Source organism: Diospyros lotus, chromosome 4 (assembly GCF_014633365.1).
Source record: "Diospyros lotus cultivar Yz01 chromosome 4, ASM1463336v1, whole genome shotgun sequence".
NCBI classification, from domain to species: Eukaryota; Viridiplantae; Streptophyta; class Magnoliopsida; order Ericales; family Ebenaceae; genus Diospyros; species Diospyros lotus.
This window is the reverse complement of record NC_068341.1, coordinates 42,041,026-42,060,153: the sequence shown is the minus strand read 5'-3', so window position 1 is coordinate 42,060,153 and position 19,128 is coordinate 42,041,026. Positions and strand designations below refer to the sequence as shown.

Below are 19,128 nucleotides of genomic sequence, written 5' to 3'. Positions count from 1 at the left end.
CCAGATCTCTTCTACATGCACGTTGCCATTTTTTAAAATCACCTATCTTGCCTTCATATCCATGTTTATGTTATTCATCTCAGACCACACTTCATAGATGACTTAGTAAGCGAAGTCAACTCTAAAAGAGAGTCAAGCCAGATATAGCCAGAATTATTAAAATGTCTTGATTTCAATCTAAATGGCACAAACCAGTTGAAATGTCAAAAGTTGTGGCTATAATATTATATAGTGCAATTGGAATTGAATTGGAAATGTGGCAGCCGCAATCTTGCAATTGGAAGAAGTGGGAAGGTGGTCAAACTACGATGAAATATTAAATTGAGAAGGTGGGTAGCTAACTTTGTTAGGCAGCAGCCAAAATTGACTGCGCCTCTTGCTTTCTGCCAAACGAGTTTTCACGCGTGAGGGAAGCCTATAAATTGGCCTCCCCAGCTCATTTGTTGAGCATCCCATTTCATCTAAGCTTCTCAATTATAGAGAGAGAGAAAATAGAGAGTTAGAAAAAATAGTATTTTCTCCTATTTTGCAAGAGAGATTATTTGTTGTTATCTCCTTGTGATCTAAAGAAAAACTTGTAATTCCTATTATTTCTCATAGTGAATTCTTCTATCATTGCTCGTGGTTTTTACCCTAATTTGTTTAGGAATTTTCCACGTAAAATGTATATGTCCAATTATTTTTCTCAAATTGTCAACTACGACCCTGCTCTAATCCAGTGTCATTTATACAACAAGTGGTATCAAAGCCTACATTTGGGTGTTAATATCTACTTATCGTATGCTCTGTGATTGCTACTGTAAAAGTGGATCCTTCACATCAAAAAATAAGTTAGATTATTAATCACTCTCTTGGAAGGTATTGGGTACTAATCATACATACTGTTCACGTGAAATAGTGGGAGCTATTTCTGTGCTCAAAGCAGTTCGTGATAGAAGCAATGGCGACAAAATTTGATATTGAAAAATTCAATGGGAGAAATTTCTCACTGTGAAAATTGAAGATGAAGGCTATCTTGAGAAAAGATAATTGTCTAGCGGCCATAAGTGATAGGCCGGGGACTTCACAGATAACGACAAGTGGAATGAGATGGACATGAATGATGTTGCAAATCTTCATCTGGCACTAGCAGATGAGATATTGTCTAGCATCAAAGAGAAGAAAACAACAAATGATATTTGGGATCATCTTACAAATTGTACGAGGCCAAAACACTTCACAACAAAATTTTCCTTAAGAGGAAATTATATACTCCACGGATGCCAGAATCTACTTCGGTGACCGAGCACATCAATAATTTAAATACTCTATTTTCTCAACTCACATCTTTGGGTTATAAAATAGAGACAAATGAACGTGCTAAACTTTTACTTCAAAGTCTACCAGATTCGTGTGATCAACTCATCATCAATCTGACGAATACTTCCACGAAAAAAATCCTAGTCTTCGATGATGTTGCAGCTGTTGTTCTAGAAGAAGAAAATCGGCACAAAAACAAAAAAGACAAGTTGGCCAGTTCGCAACAAGCGAAGGCACTAACGGTGGTGAGAGGGAGATCAATGGAACGTGACTTAAGTGGGAGTCAAAATCATGGTAAGTCAAAGTCAAGAAGTAAGAAGAACCTGAAATGCTACCACTGTGGCAAAAAAGTCACCTGAAGAAGGATTGCTGGAATTTGAACAAGAAAAATTCCAGTCCTCAAGGAAATGTACCAAGTACCTCAGGTGAAGGTGATGCACTGTGTTGTGAAGCAGCGACGACTTATGAAGGCAGAAAAAGATTCGTTGATGTATGGCTCATTGACTCGAGAACCTCATTTCACATGACCTCTCAAAGAAAATGGTTCCATCATTATGAATCGGCCTCTGAAGGATCTATGTTTAGTTGTGATGATCATGCCTTAAAGATTGTCGGTATTAGAGAAGTGTGGCATGTGGAAAGCCTGAGGAAGAATTTGTTGTTTTTAGGACAACTAGATGAACTTGATTGCAAAATTATGGTTGAGAAATGGATCATGAAAGTGATTCGAGGAGCGCTTGTACTAATGAAGAGAGAAAATGTGACTGCAAGATTGTACATGTTAAAAGGGAGAGACTCTATTGGAAGGAGAAGCATCAGTTGCTTCAAGTAATACAAGTGAAAGATCTGCAACAGTGTGGCATCAGAAACTTGGACATATGTCTGAAAAATGAATGAAAATTCTTGTGGAGCAGAATCTACTTCCGAGTCTCACAAAGGTATCCTTACCCTTTTGTGAATATTGTATTACAAGTAAGCATCACAGGTTGAAATTCAACACATTAAATTCTAGAAACAAAGAAATTCTAGAATGGTTCACTCTGATGTATGGCAAACACCAGTTCCGTCCCTGGGAGGAGCAAAGTATTTTGTGTCCTTCATAGATGACTATTCCAGGAGATGTGGGTGTATCCTATCAAGAGGAATGTAGATGTATTTTCAGTCTTCAAAGTATACAATGCGCGGGTGGAACTTAAATTTGGAAAGAAGATCGAGTGCCTAAGGTCAGATAATGGAGGAGAATATATCAGCAATGAATTTGCTGAATTCTGTAATCAGGAAGGCATTAAAAGACAGTTCACTACAGCATACACTCCTTAACAAAATGGAGTGGTAGAACGGATGACCAGAACCTTATTAGAAAGAATAAGAGCAACGTTGGAAGCTGCAGGCTTAGAAAAGTTTTTCTAGGCAGAAGCAGTTAATAACACCTGTTATGTGATAAATAGGGCCCCATCAACTGCAATTGAGTTGAAGATACCGATGGAGATGTGGCCTGGAAAGAGAGTTGATTATTCAAACCTCCATATATTTGGAAGTCCAGTGTACGTAATATACAATGCCCAAGAAACTACAAAGTTGGATCCAAAATCCAGAAAATACTTATTTTTAGGGTATGCTAACGGAGTGAAAGGGTATCGCCTATGGAATCCCACTGCCCGCAAGGTTATAGTCAGCAGGATGTTATCTTTGTAGAAGATAAACTACAGAGAAAAGATAATGATAGCATGGTGAAAGAAAATCCAAAGACTATAGTGGTACATGTAGAAAAGGAATCTGCACAAAATGATTCTTTTGAAGCAACACCAGAGCATGAGGAACAAGAACCAGTTGTGTATGAGGCACCAAGAGGGTTTTGAAGAAAAAGAGAAAGAGAACTTGGTTTGCAGGTTAAACAAATCTCTATACGGTCTCAAACAGGCGTCGAAATGTTGGTATAAGAGATTTGATTCCTTCATCATGAGCCTTGGATACAACAGACTTAATGCAGACCCTTGTGCATATTTCAAGAGATTTGGTGAAAATGATTAAACTATTTTGTTGTTGTATGTAGACGACATGTTGGTGGCAGACCCCAACAAATATCCTACTAAAGAATTGAAGGCACAGTTGGCTAGGGAATTTGAAATGAAGGACTTGAGACCAGTAAACAAGATTCTAGGGATACAAATTCACTGAGACAGAAATAATAAAAAGATTTGGCTTTCTTAGAAAAATTACTTGAAGAGGTCTTGCGGCACTTCAACATGCAAGACTGTAAGTCAATTTCTACCACACTTCCTGTTAATTTCAAGTTATCCTCCAGTATGAGTCCTAGTAGTGAAGAAGAGAGGATGGAGATGTCTTGAGTACCGTATGCATCAGCAGTGGAAAGTTTAATGTTCGCTATGATCTGTACAAGACTAGACATTGCACATGCAGGGGGAGTGGTTAGTCAATATATGGAGAATCCTGGTAGAGAGCATTGGAATGCTGTGAAAAGGGTCCTAAGATACATTAAAGGGACTGCAGATGTTGCATTATGTTAAGGGGAATCAGACTTTATTGTCAAAAGATATGTTGACTCAGATTATGCAGGTGATCTTGACAAAAGCAAATCCACCACATGATATGTGTTTGCATTTACTAGCGAAGCTGTAAGCTAGGTTTCAAAACTGCAGTCAGTTGTGGCCACGTCAATAACAGAAGCAGAATATGTAGCAGCTACACAAACTAGTAAAGAAGTAGTATGGTTGAAGATGGTATTGGAGGAACTCAATCACAAACAGAGAAGATTTCTCTATTCTGTGATAGTCATAGTGTCTTGCATCTTGCAAAGGATCCAGCATTTCATTCAAAGATAAAGCACATTCGAGTTCAGTACCACTTCATTCATGAGAAAGTGTAAGAAGGAATAGTGGATATGTAGAAAATTCATACAAAAGATAACCTAGCAAATTGTTTGACAAAGGCGATCAATACTGACAAGTTTGTTTGGTGTCGATCCTCTAGTGGCCTAGCACATACATAAGCAACAGGGAATGGCAAGGAAAAAAGAATGGTGTGAAGATTGATTGAATCTCAATCAAATCTTCAAGTGGGAGATTGTTGAAATGTCAAAAGTTGTGGCTATAATATTATATAGTTGCAATTCGAATTGAATGGAAATGTGGCAGTCACAATCTTGCAATTGGAAGAAGTGGAAGGTGGCCAAACCATGATGAAATATTAAATTGAGAAGGTGGGCAGCTAACTTTATTAGGCAGCAGCCAAAATTGGTTGTACCTCTTGCTTTCTGCCAAACGCGTTTCCACGCGTGATGGAGGCCTATAAATTAGCCTCCCAGCTAATTTGTAGAGCATCCCATTTCATCCAAACTTCTCAATTGTAGAAAGAGGGGAAAATAGAGAGTTAGAGAAAATAATGTTTTTTCCTATTTTTTAAGAGAGATTATTTTGTTATTATATCCTTGTGATCTAGAGAAAAAGTTGTAATTCATGTTATTTCTCATACTGAATTCTTCTATCCTTGCTCGTGATTTTTTTGGGGGTTTTCCACATAAAATCTGTGTCCAATTATTTTTTCTCAAATTGTCATGTTGCGACCCTGCTCTACCGGTGTCATTTTTACAACAAGCACGTTCATTTGTCTCTATTTCATAATCCAGAGACGTGAGTTTGAGAAAATAAGAGTATTCAAAATGTTGATGTGCTCTGTCACCGAAGTACATTCTGACATCCGAAGAGTATACAATTTTTTCTTAAGAAAATCTTGTGTAAAGTGTTGTTGGCCTCGTATAATTTTGTACAATGATGCCAAATCTCTAGATCACAAAGAGATAACACAAAAATAATCTCTCTTAAAATAGGAGACAACACTATTTTCTCTAACTCTATTTTTCTCTCTCTACAATTGAGAAGCTTGGATGAAATGGGATGCTCAACAAATGAGCTGGGGAGCCAATTTATAGGCCCCCTCACGCTGAAAACACTTTTAGCAAAAAGCAAGAGGCACAGCAATTTTGACTGTTGCCTAACAAAGTTGGCTGCTCACCTTCTCAATTTAATATTCATCATGGTTTGGCCACCTTCCACTTCTTCCAATTGCAAGATTGCGGCTACCAAACATTTCCAATTTAATTCCAATTGCACTATATAAATATTATAGCCACAACTTTTGACATTTCAACAATCCCCACTTGAAGATTTGATTGAGGTTCAATCATTTTCACACCATTCTTTCTTCCTTGCCATTCCCTGTTGCTTACGTTTCTGCTAGGCCACTAGAGGATTGACACCAAATAAAACTGTCAGTATTAACCGCCTTTGTCAAACAATCTGCTAGGTTATCTTTTGTATGAATTTTCTGCATGTCCACTGTTCCTTCTTCCACTTTCTCACGAACGAAGTGATACTGAACTCGAATGTGCTTTGTCTTTGAATGAAATGCTGATTCCTTGCAAGATACAAACACTCTGACTGTCACAGAACAAAAATCTTCTCCTGTTTGTGCCCGAGTTCCTCCAATACCATCTTCAACCATACTGTTTTTTTACTAGCTTGTGTAGCTACTACATATTCTGCTTCTGTTGTTAACGTAGCCACAACTGTTGCAGTTTTGAAACCAGCTTACAGCTCCGCCAATAAGTGCAAACACATATCCTGTGGTGGATTTGCTTTTGTCAATATTACCTGCATAATCTGAGTCAACATATCCTCTGACAATAAAGTCCGATCCCCCATAACACAATGCTATATCTGTGGTCCCCTTAATGTATCTCAGGACCCTTTCACAGCATTCCAATGCAATGTCTGGTCTTGTACAGATCATAGCGAACATTAAACTTCCCACTGCTGATGCATACAGTACTCGAGACATCTCCATCATTTCTTCTTCATTGCATAAGACTTATACTGAAAGATAACTTGAAATTAACAGGAAGAAGGGTAGAAATTAATTTACAGTCTTGAATTTGAAGCGCCACAAGACATTCAAATAATTTTTCTTAAAAAGCCAAATCTTCCTATTATTTCAGTCTAGATAAAATTTGCATCCCTAGAATCTTGTTTGCTGGTCCCAAGTCCTTCATTTCAAATTCCCTAGCCAACTGTGCCTTCAATTCTTTAGTACGATCTTTGTTGGGGCTTGCCACCAACATATCGTCTACATACAACAACAAAATAGTATAATCACTTTCACCAAACCTCTTGAAATATGCACAAGGGTTTGCATTAAGTGTTATATCCAAAGCTCATGATGAAAGAATTAAATCTCTATACCAACATTTCGCACCTGTTTGAGACCATATAGATATTTGTTCAACCTCCAAACCAAGTTTTCTTTCTCTTTTCTTCAAAACCCTCTGGTGGAGCAGATATATATCTTCTTCAAGATCTCTATGAAGAAAAGTCGTCTTCACATATAGCTACTCTAGATGTACGTCAAATGTAGCACACATTGCCAAGACTACTCGAATTGTGGTAATTCGAACAACAGGAGAAAATATCTCATTGAAATCAATCCCTTCTTTCTGAGCATATCCTTTTACACTAGTCTTGCACAATATTGCTCCACTTGATCATCGTTATTACGTTTGATCTTATAAACCCATTTGTTACCAATAGGTTTTTCTTTCTTGTGATAATGACACAAGTTCACAAGTGTTATTCTTATGAAAGCTTCAATTTCTTCTTGCATTGTTGCCATCCACTGAGATGCATCTGAAGTGTTCATTGCTTCTTAAAGAGTTGATGGCTCTCTATCCTCTGTTAGAAGGCAGTATGCAACATTACTCTCCATAACATAATCGGAGTGCCAACCTGGTCGTCTTGTCAAGCGACTTGACCGACGAATTTCTTGGTGCCTCAGACACAACTGGTTCTTGTTCCTCATGTTCTAGTGCTTGCTTCAGAAGAATCATTTTGTTCAGATTCCTTTTCTACCTGTACCACTATAGTCTCTCTGAATTTTCTTTCACCATGCTATCATCACCTTCTTTACTCCGTGGTTCATCTTCTACAACGATAACATCCCTATTGACTATAACCTTGCGGGCAATGAGATCCCATAGGCGATACCCCTTCACTCCCGTTAGCATACCCCAAGAATAAGCATTTCCTGGATTTTGGATCCAACTTTGTAGTTTCTGGGCATTGTCCTTTACGTACACTGGACTTCCAAATATACGAAGGTTTGAATAATCATCTTCTTCCCAGTCAACAACTCCATCGATGTCTTCAACTGAATTGCAGTTGATGAGGCCGTAGGGGCTGGATTATCACGTAACAGGCAGTATTAACTGCTTCTGCCCTAAAAAAACTTTTCTAAGCCTGCATTCCTAACATTACTCTACTGTTCTTTCTAACAAGGTTCTGTTCATCCACTCTGTCGCTCCATTTTATTAAGGAATGTATGCCGTAGTGAACTGTCTTTTAATGCCTTCCTGATTACAGAATCCAGCAAATTCATTGCTAATATATTTCTCCTTCATTATTTGACCTTAGGCACTTGATCTTCTTTCTAGATTCAAGTTTTCACCCGCGTTTTGTATACTTTGAAGACTGGAAACACATCTACATTCATTTTGATAGGATACACCCAACATCTCCGGGAATAGTCATCTATGAATGACACAAAATACTTTGCTCTTCCTAGGATGGAACTGGCGCTTGCCATACATCAGAGTGAACCAATTCTAGAATTTCTTTGCTTCTAGAATTTGATGTGTTGAATTTCAACTTGTGATGCTTACTTGTAACACAATACTCACAAAAGGTAAGGATACCTTTGTGAGACCCGGAAGTAGATTCTACTCCATAAGAATTTTCATTTCTTGTTCAAACATATGTCCAAATTTCTGATGCCACACTGTTGTAGATCTTTCACTTGAATTACTTAAAGCAACTGATGCTTCTCCTTCCAACAAAGTCTCTCCCGTCAACATGTACAATCTTGCAGTCACATTTTCTCCCTTCATTAGTACAAGCGCTCCCGAATCACTTTCATGATCCCTTTCCCAACCACAATTTTGCAGTCAAGTTCATTCCAGTTGTCCTAAAGACAACAAACTCTTCCTCAGCCTTCCATATGCTGCACTTCTTGAATGGTGCGAATTGTACCATTTGCAACTTCAACTTGATGGTTCCAATACCGACAATCTTTAAGGCATGATCATCACAGCTAAACACAAATCCTTCAGAGACCAATTCATAATGATGGAACCATTCTCTTTGAGAGAAGTCATGTGAAATGAGGCTCCCGAGTCAATGAGCCATACATCAGCAAATCTTTTTCTCCTTCATAAGTCGTCGCTACTTCACAACACAATATATCACCTTCACCTGAGGTACTTGCTACATTCCTTGAGGACTGGAATTTTTCTTGTTCAAATTCCATTAATCCTTCTTCAGGTGACCTTTTTGCCACAGTGGGAGCATTTCAACATCCCCTCTCACCACCATTAGTGCCTCCGCTTGTTGCGAACTGGCCAACCTGTCTTCTTGTTGTTTTTGCGCTAATTTTCTTCCTCTAGAACAACAGCTGCAACATCATCGAAGACTAGGATTTTTGTCGTGGAAGTATTCCTCAAAGGATATGTTGATTCAATTATGCAGGTGATCTTACCAAAAACAAATCCACCACAAGATATATGTTTGCACTTATTGGCGGATAGAGAGTTGAACAATCGCGAATAAAAATCTGTAGCAAATCCACCATTTTCTCAATGATCTCTTCATTTCAACTTTCAAGAATACGACATGTCAAAGGCCTGAAGAAAAATCTGTTATCTTTAGGACAACTAGATGATGTTGGGTGTAAAACCTCCTTGAAATGGATCATGAAATAGTTAAAGGCACACTTGTGGTGATGAAAGCAGAAAAGATAGCTGCAAATCTATACATGCTTAAAGGAGAGACACTACAAGAGGAGAAATGAATGTTGCTTCGACAAGCTCTGCAAAGAATTCAACGATGATGTGGCACCGTACTTTGCCCACCTATCAAACGATTTGAAGACTCTCTCAGAAACAAAAGCTTCTCCCAAGGCTCAACAAGGTATAATTACCCTTTTGTGAGCATTGTGTCATGAGTAAGCAACATAGATAAAAATTCAGCAGTTCCACTGTTAGAAGTAAAGTTATCTTGGAACTAGTTCATTTTGATGTTTGGCAAGCACCGTTTTGTCCCAAGGAGGTGCAAGATACTTTGTATCTTTTATTGATGATCACTCCAGAGAGATGGGGTTGTACCCAATCAAAAGGAAGCCAATGTATTCCCAGTTTTCAAAGTCTTCAAAGCGCAGGTAGAACTTGAATTGGAAAATAAGATCAAGTGTTTGAGGACTAACAATGGAGGAGAATTTACTAGCGATGAGCTTAATGATTTATGTCAAGAGAATATCAAGAGACAGTTCACTATAACATACACTCCACAACAAAATGGAGTGCAAAGCGGATGAACAAAACCTTGTTGGAAAGAACAAGATAATGTTGAAGACTACGAAGCTAGCTAAGTCGTTTTGGGCAGAAGCAGTCAAAACCGTCTATTATGTGATCAATCGATCTCCATCAACTACGATTGATCTAAAAACGCCGATGGAAATGTGGACTGGTAAGCCAGCTAACTATTCTCACCTCCATACGTTTGAAAGTCTTGTGTACGTGATGAACAATGCCCAAGAAAAAACGAAGTTGGATTCAAAATCCAGAAAGTGTATCTTCTTGGGATATGTTGATGGAGTCAAGGGGTATCGCTTGTGGGATCCCACTGCCCACAAAGTTATCATCAGCAGATATGTGATATTTGCAAAAGATAAACTACAAGGAAAAGAAAATGATGGCACTACAAAGGAGAAACCAAAGACTACTACAATTCAAATAGAAAATAGATAAGAGGGAGAAGATGCAGATTCTTTTGAAGCAATACCAGAACACGATGTACAAGAACCAATTCAACCTAAGGCTTCTGAGGTTCGGAGGTCAACTCGTGACAGAAGGCCCCCAACTTGGCACTCAGAGTATGTTACTGAGATCAACATTGCATACTGTCTTTTAATAGAGGATTGAGAGCCATTAACTTTCCATGAGGCTACTAAGAGCCCAGATGTATCCCTATAGATGACAGCAATGCAAGAAGAGATAAAAGTCCTACATAAGAACAAGACATGGGATCTTGCTCCACTACCACATGGAAGAAAAGCAATCGAAAACAAATGGGTTTACAAGATCAAGCGTGATGGCAATGACCAAGTGGAGAGATATCGTGCAAAACTGGTGGTAAAAGGATATGCTGAGAAAAAAGGTATTGACTTCAACGAAATATTTTCTCCAGTGGTAGGACTTACAACAATCAGAGTAGTCCTATCGATGTGTGCTACATTCGACCTACATCTAGAACAACTAGATGTGAAAATTGATTTTCTTCATGGAGATCTTGAAGAAGAAATATATATACTCCAACCAGAAGGTTTTGAAGAAAATGAGAAAGAGAACTTGGTTTGCAGGTTAAACAAATCTCTATACGGTCTCAAACAGGCGCCGAGATGTTGGTATAAGAGATTTGATTCCTTCATCATGAGCCTTGGATACAACAGACTTAATGTAGACCTTTGTGCATATTTCAAGAGGTTTGATAAAAGTACTTACACTATTTTGCTATTGTATATAGACGACATGGTGGCAGGCCTCAACAAAGATCGTATTAAAGAATTGAAGGCACAATTGGTTAGGGAATTTGAAATGAAGGACTTGGGACCAGCAAACAAGATTCTAGGGATGCAAATTCACCGAGACAGAAATAATAGGAAGATTTAGCTTTCTCAGAAAAATTATTTGAAGGTCTTGGGGCGCTTCAACATGCAAGACTGTAAGTTAATTTCTACCCCACTTCCTGTTAATTCAAGTTATCCTCCAGTATGAGTCGTAGCAATGAAGAAGAGATGATGGAGATGTCTCGAGTATCGTATGCATCAGCAATGGGAAGTTTAATGTTCGCTATGATCTGTACAAGACCAGACATTGCACATGCAGTGGGAGTAGTTAGTCAATATATGGCGAATCCTGGTAGAGAGCATTGGAATGTTGTGAAAAGGGTCCTGAGATACATTAAGGGGACTACAGATGTTGCATTGTGTTATGAGGGATCAAACTTTATTATCAGAGGATATGTTGACTCAGATTATGCAGGTGATCTTGACAAAAGCAAATCCGCAATAAAATATGTGTTTACACTTGCCGGCGGAGCTGTAAGCTGGGTTTCAAAACTGCAGTCAGTTGTAGCTACATCAACAACAGAAGCAGAATATGTAGCAGCTACACAAGCTAGTAAAGAAGCAGTATGGTTGAAGATGGTATTGGAGGAACTTGGGCACGATCAGGAGAAAATTTCTTTGTTCTGTAACAGTCAGAGTGCCTTGCATCTTGCAAGGAATCTAGCATTTCATTCAAAGACAAAGCACATTTGAGTTCAGTACCACTTCGTTCATGAGAAAGTAGAAGAAGGAACAGTGGATATGTAGAAAATTCATACTAAAGACAACCTAGTAGATTTTTTGACAAAGGTGGTCAATACTGACAAGTTTGTTTGATGTCGATCCTCTAATGGCCTAGTAGAAACATGAGCAATGGGAGATGGCAAGTGTAAAATGGATAAAAAAGAATGGTTTGAAAATTGATTGATCCTCAATCAAATCTTCAAGTGGGAAAACTATGAATTGTGCCTAATTTTTGTTGGCTTGTTGATTTGTGCCTAACTTTGACAAAATTAGGCAGCCTAATTTTGCCTAAGTTAGGTAGCCTAACTTTGTCCTTTAGGGGGTATGCTCCATGTATAAATACCCCAATTCCCCATTGGTTTTGGCATCCCATCTTGCATCTCATTTTCATTCTCAATCATCCCATTCCTCATTGAGAGAGATGTTTACTCTTATTATTAGAGAGAGTGATAATTGTTCTCTCCTTACAATTTGAGAGTAGTTATAATTTCCTTATTCTTTCTAGTGAGATCTTTCTTTCGCTTTCCTGTGGACGTAGGCTATATTGGGTGAACCACGTAAATCTTTGTGTTCTTTTTATCTTCAATTTATCTCATTTCAACAATTAGTTGCAAGCCATCTATGACCCATTATTTCCAACAAATGGTATCAGAGCCTGAAGAAAAATCTGTTAAAGGCCTGAAGAAAAATCTCTTCAGGCCTGAAGAAGTACGACATATCCTTGACAGATCATATCAAAGTAAATAGACAACATATCAAAGTAAATTACTAAATATCACCTAACAGATCATTTACATTCATTTAACTACAAGGATTCAATTATGAGAAAATGGTTGGATGATATTTATCATCTAACCTTGAGAATAAATTGTGGGAGAAATGATAACTTACTTCTGCCGTCACTTTCCTCTTGTCTTCCAAATCAGCTTTATTCCCAGCAAGTGCCACCACCATGTTGGGATTTCCTATAACAGCCAAATAGAAAATTTCTATTAAAGGCAATATTATTCTGAGAAAGACACACTCGGGCAACATTCTTCCTATATATTAATGGAGAGCAATACTTAGCAACATTTCTACAAAGAATACAATATTTATACAAATACAGTTAAGGCCTCAGTTTGGTTTGTCTACCATTTTATTCTTGGTTCTCTAACCCGTTGGAAGAACCAAATGAATGTCAATCATAAAGCTGAATTAAAAAAGACAAAAAACTTGAGCCCTGACAAAATGAATTCAATAAGTTCAAGCTTAAGCACCTTGCTTCTGGAGTTCTTGTACCCACTTCTTAGCCCGCACAAAGGATTCCTAGTTAATAGAAAAGGAGAAATACAATCAGCAATGTGAAATATAATAAGAAGGCGTGACAAGGTATACAATAACTATCTATTTAAGCAAACATGTCTGATTAATTGCAGGGGGAAAAAAAAAAGAACTAAAAATACTGCCAGAGTACAGATATAGTGATACATCCATTCAATTGCCCAACATGCAGAACTGGATTCCCACGAGGTATGAAATATGAACCAAATAATGAACTTATGACCCATCACTACTTTTTAAGTCAATATATGCTTGTAAGTTCAGCAAATGTCTATAACCAAAAAAATAAGGTAGGGTTTCTAACCGTGCTAGTGATATCATAAACGATGATAGCAGCAGCAGCGCCTCTGTAGTACATCGGGGCTAAGCTGTGGTACCTCTCCTGGCCAGCAGTGTCCCAGATCTCGAACTTCACCGTCGCGTCGTTCGCCGCAAGCGTCTGGGAGAAGAAGGCCGCTCCGATCGTCGATTCCTGAAACCAACACCAATCATCCTTGTCGATCATCCCTAATAAGCAGGAAAATTAAAGCCCCCAAAGGGAACAAAATCTCAACAAGACAATCAGATAATTGTTCTCGGATCAAACAGTACCTGGAACTCGAGGAACTGGCCCTTGACGAAGCGCAAGACGAGGCTTGATTTTCCGGCTCCCATGTCCCCGAGCAACACCTGAGAAAGCGAATCACCGTCGTCGGAATACGAAAGCCCAGACGAAGCGGAAAAAAGGTAAGCGAGAAATTAGAAGCGCGTATGTAGGACTCACTAGTTTCGCGTTGAGATTGTTGTGCCCCATCGTCGCCATGGAATCGCAGACAGAGAGCGGGATGGATTTGGAGATTCCCCGATTATTTTGAGAAGAACGAGAGGTTTCGGCAGCTACCAGACGCGACAAGTCAATCGTCCTTTTCAAGTATTAACTACAACCGCTAATATTATATATATATATATTAATTAATTAATTAATTAAAATGTGAAAGTGATGACGTTAGACTTTGCACCTTGGGCTCTCCAATTATTAAATTGACTCAATTGACCAAATAGATATTTAAAGTATAAAATTTAAAATTTAAAAAATTGAATTGACTAAAAAATCAAAAAAACTGATAAAAACAACATTATTTATAGAATCATGCTAGATATATATTATTTTTGTACATCTTAAACTATATAAAGAGATATTATGATCAAAATACCCCTCGTCTCCATGCCTCTTACGCACCTCTATGCGCCTCATAAATAACTTTTTTGTCATTGATACACCTTTGTATAGCTCAAGGTGTACCAATAACACTTTTCTTATTTTTAACATTTTAGTTAACTTAATTATTTTAATTTTTTTAATATAAAGAACGAATTGAATCAAAATAATCAAAACACTCAAATTTAGAAACTAAACTGACTTATAACTTAAACTTAATCAAACTAATTTCAGTTAAATTATTTTAGTTTAATTAAAATGTTATTTGTTTTCCACTCCCTATCGACTTATCAATAATTCCACTAATAAGCGATAGATATTTTTGTTATTTAAGAAATTGAATTAATGTTTTGTTACGGGTATTTCTCGCTCCACTCTTTGTAGGCCGAATTTAACATGATGGTTCGGCCCAAACGTTCTAGGCCCAATAAATCGAACTGAGCTCGTTAAAGCGAACTTGGATAGTGCTGAAGCTCGGGGTCAAACATCGGGGTTAAGCGAGTTCCCGGTAGCGCCTCTAACTCTTTGGCATATTCAAACGGCCCCTAGCTATACTCTGGACAGGTTCCCAGCGACCTTCACAACTCGTCGGCTTAGCTCGTCAACTCGTATAACAGAAAAGGCGCGTGTTGCGGCATACCGGCAAGCCAAGGGCCGCCCTGACTAGGCCCCTTGGCCCATTCTCTCGGCCTATGCCAGTCCCATCCTGACCTTCTGGCAACATCATTACAACCGCATCTAGATTTCCAAACGTCCCACTCAGATCACATTCCCATTAATGACAGATCTCATCCGCATTAATGACAGATCTCATCCATATTAATGAAAGATCTTATCCTCATTAATGAGGGTCTCGTCAACACCTTGCCGCGGTAGGGACACCCCTGTCGGCTTTTCCATCCCATCACCTCCACACATACGGATGAGGCAAGAAAGCTTTTGGGCTAATATATATATCAACTAGCCATTTTAAGGGCCACGGTACGTATTCTTGACGACTAACTTAAGAGCACCCAATATTTTTGCTTACTCGTTCATTAACTTGAGCTTCAGAGTATCTTGCAAGGACGGGCCGTCTACTCAACAAAACAAACCGGATATCTCATTGTCCATCTCTCGGATCTACCATACGAGTGTGGGTTAACAAATGTCCGTCGACCAATTCTGAACGTCGACATGTTTAATATGAGAACTTTAATTGCATTTTTTTATCATTGTTAAAATTTGATTAAAAATAGATCATTATTTTATCTTATTTTCCTTTTATCCTCTCATTTATTTAGTAAATTAGCTAAAATTTAGTAGTTTACCGATATCTTTTTGGTTCAATAATAACTAAATCCTAAATTATCATTAAATTGGAGTAAGAGAGAGGGGATTGTTAGACAACCAAATTCAAGATAATTTGCCTATACCATAAGAGAAGATTAAATGAGAGAATAAAAGAAATGTGTAGTTAGAGTTATAAAATCATAAAACGTTTATGTCATTTCTTAAATATCAATAGTATCTCTGTTTTTTTTACCAAACGTTAAGAACATTTCTAAAACATACCCCACACTTCTATAAACACAAGCAAAATAAAAGCCATTTTCTCAACAACTCAAACCTGTTAAAGAAGTGACTACATACTCGAACAAATTAAAAACAGATTTCTAAAACTACCAAACAATAAATACATTAAAATAATAAACCTTATCACCCTCCCTTAAATTGATATATGCAAAAATTAGTTTAGGAACAAACTTAAATATTATGTGAAGAACATACTCCAAGCATTCTTCTAAGCTTCACGAACACAACACAACAGGCTTGAGAGGCTTAATAAACAAATTTGCAATCTGATCTTCACCCTTACAGAACAACAAATCAATGACAGTTTCCTTACATAAATCACATAAGAAGTGATACCTCATATCAATATATTTACTCTTGCCATGTAGAATGGATTTTTTGATAGCTTTCGTAACCAAATGGCTTGATACGAACTTGATGTTGCAGCAACAAACTCAACTTCCATACTTGATAGAGTCACACTTTGTTGCTTATTTGATGATCATGATAGAGCTCCAAAACTCAACAAAAAAAACAAAGCCAGACGTATTATTTATATCGTCAAGATCTCTATCATAGTTACTATCTAAAAAACCAACCAGATTCTCTTTTGTCCCAACTTTATAAAAAATTCCAAAATTAGATGTACCTTTCAAATAATGAAAGATAATTTTTGCAGCTAAGAGATGATTTTCAATTAGGTTTTCCATGTATCGACTCATTAAACTAATAGCATGCATGATGTCAAGCCTTGTTGAAGTAAGATACATCAAACTTCCAACTATTTGCTTGTAAAGAGTAGCATTTATCTTATTCCTTCCATCATCTCTTCTCAACTTTAACCCACATTGAGTTGGAGTACAAATTGAATTGCAATCCTTCATTTTGAACCTGTTCAAAATCTCAATAACATATATATTTTTTTTTTTTTGTGAAATAAAAATACCAGCACAAGATTGTACTACTTCAACGCCAAGAAAATAAGGCATCAACCCCAAATATGTCATATCAAATTCATTCATCATAGATCTCTTAAAATCAACAAGCATGACTTTATCATTGCCAACATAGATAAGGTCATCAACATATAAACACACAATAAGCATCTTCCCGTCTACTCCAAATTTAGTATATAGTGTATGCTCATAAGGACATTTAAGAAAACCTTCTTTACCAAAGTAAGCATCTATACGACTATACCAAGCTTTAGGTGTTTGTTTTAGTCCGTATAATACTTTTTTTAGTTTGTATACTTGGTTTTCATGACCTTACTTCACATATCCGAGAGGTTGATCAATGTATGCCTTTTCTTTCAATTTCCCATGCAAAAATGCTGACTTTACATCCAGCTGATAGACAAACCATGAGTTTGGGGTAACAATGGATAACACCAACCAAATAGTATCAAGCCTTACTATTGGAGCAAACACTTCTTTATAGTTAATATCGAATTCTTATTTGTACCCCTTTACAACAAGTCAAGCCTAGTACTTGTCAACTTCTCCATTTTTCTTCAGTTTTGTCTTGAAAACCCACTTGACTCCTATAGTCATGTGTCTTTTTGGAAGACCAGTTAGCTCTCATGTGTTATTCCTTTTAATGGATGCAATCTCATCGTCCATAGCCTTCTGCCATTTTGATTCTTTGATAGCACTTTCAAAAATTGATGGGTCACAAAATGAAAACAAGGCGAAACGAGTGATTGGGTCTTTAGATTGGTCAATTCCGATTACCTCGTAATCTGTTATCCATGTTGGCCTCTTTCGAACGCGACGAAGACATGATTCAATTACTGCATCAGAAGTTTCTTCTGTTGTTTGTGAAGTTTCAGCAACTATTGGGGCTTCATTTAATTAATATTTGGGAACAAAAGTTGTTGGAATTTGTCATTGTAGGGGCTACTGTTTTTCTACATCACTTTTTTTATCCAAAATGACAGGAGTAGGCTGTTGCCTATCCCAATCCCAAATGCTCTCTTCATAAAAAATGACATCTCTACTAGTCATGATTTTATTTGTGAGTGGATTGAACAATTTATATGCTTTTGAAGCTTCACTTACACCAAGAAAGACACACTTCTCACCCTTGTCATCAAGCTTATTTTTGTTCTCATCTGGAACACGAGCATAAGCAATGCAACCAAAAATTCTAAAGTGATCTACTACTAGTTTGTGCCCATTCCAAGCATCTTCAGGTGTCATGTTTTGAACAGAAAAAGTAGGACTTCTGTTCAACAAATGAACACTCCAATTTACTGTCTCGAGCCAAAAACTCTTTGAAATTTTTCCTCTTGCCAACAAGCTTCTCACCATGTTAAGGATGATTCTATCATTTCTCTCTAACACACCATTTTATTGTGGTGTGTAGGAAACTATGAGTTCCCTTCGAATACCTTGCTCATTGTAAAAAACATCAAATGCCTTTGAACAATATTCTCCCCCACAATCAGTGCGAAGAGTTTTAATGACTCTTTATGTTTCATTCTTGTGACGCCCCGTCCCCATTACCGGGTGTCACCGTAACCCAAGGTTACGTCAGTAGATCCCACTCCGGAGGCCGGCTATGCCATAGCAACAGGGGGATAAAGATAACGTGGGCGCCTTGGGTGGGGTCTAGGCTTCACCGCCTCCGGCCATCGAGAACTCGAGGTCTAAGACTCATTTGCAACGGAATGACACTCGAGTCTCGAATTTGACCTATGCCTTATGAGCAAATTAATAACTACAATTAGGGTATATCACAACTTACTCACACAAAATACTCATTAAAAGTAACCAGTCCAACTGAAAAATACAATCAATGTTCAATACAACCACAAAATAATTACATGACAGACACGAGTTACTAGGTTGCATTCCCGTCATGGGTTGCCATTCTCATCATTTAGTTGGTCTTCGGCGTACACCACCTTCCCTTTACAGGATCCCGAACCATTTGTGCAGTTAGTAGGAATGGAAGAGGTGAGTCTTGGAACTCAGTAAAGGTAATATGCAATGCAGTAAATTATTAAGCATGACATCATAGATAAATATGAAGTGCAACATGCATGTAAGCCCGTCCACCGCACCTATCTCAGGCTCTAGGTGGCCCCTAGTGGTTTCCTCCAAGACCCTATCTCGAGACTCTTACGGTCAGAAATCCACAACCTCATGCCTAGGCACTCCCTCAACATCTTATGCAAGCCATGACGAAAGTAATTTACACACAAAGCATATTAAACCCTTACCTCGAGATATGTGTCGCCTGATAGTTTGTACCGTTGACGCACTCAAAATCCCTATATG

At 37.8% G+C, this 19,128-nt stretch overlaps 2 protein-coding genes across 3 annotated transcripts in view; one reads left to right on the top strand and one right to left on the bottom strand.

Moving 5' to 3' along the window:
* Positions 1-13,994, bottom strand: part of LOC127800728 (ras-related protein RHN1) — a 57,977-nt gene extending 43,983 nt beyond the window's left edge. The window contains exons 1-5 of one of the 2 annotated variants that reach the window (XM_052335510.1): positions 13,856-13,994; positions 13,684-13,761; positions 13,397-13,564; positions 13,029-13,077; positions 12,661-12,734 (exon numbers count right to left, since the gene is read on the bottom strand). In XM_052335510.1, coding sequence (XP_052191470.1) covers positions 12,661-12,734; positions 13,029-13,077; positions 13,397-13,564; positions 13,684-13,761; positions 13,856-13,894 — 408 coding nt within the window. In that variant the 5' untranslated portion in view covers positions 13,895-13,994. The remainder of the gene's footprint in view (positions 1-12,660; positions 12,735-13,028; positions 13,078-13,396; positions 13,565-13,683; positions 13,762-13,855) is intronic. The other variant, XM_052335511.1, reaches the window with a different exon arrangement.
* The window catches only part of LOC127800729 (sm-like protein LSM8), a 41,910-nt gene that overhangs the window by 863 nt on the left and 21,919 nt on the right, over positions 1-19,128 (top strand). The window lies entirely within an intron of this gene.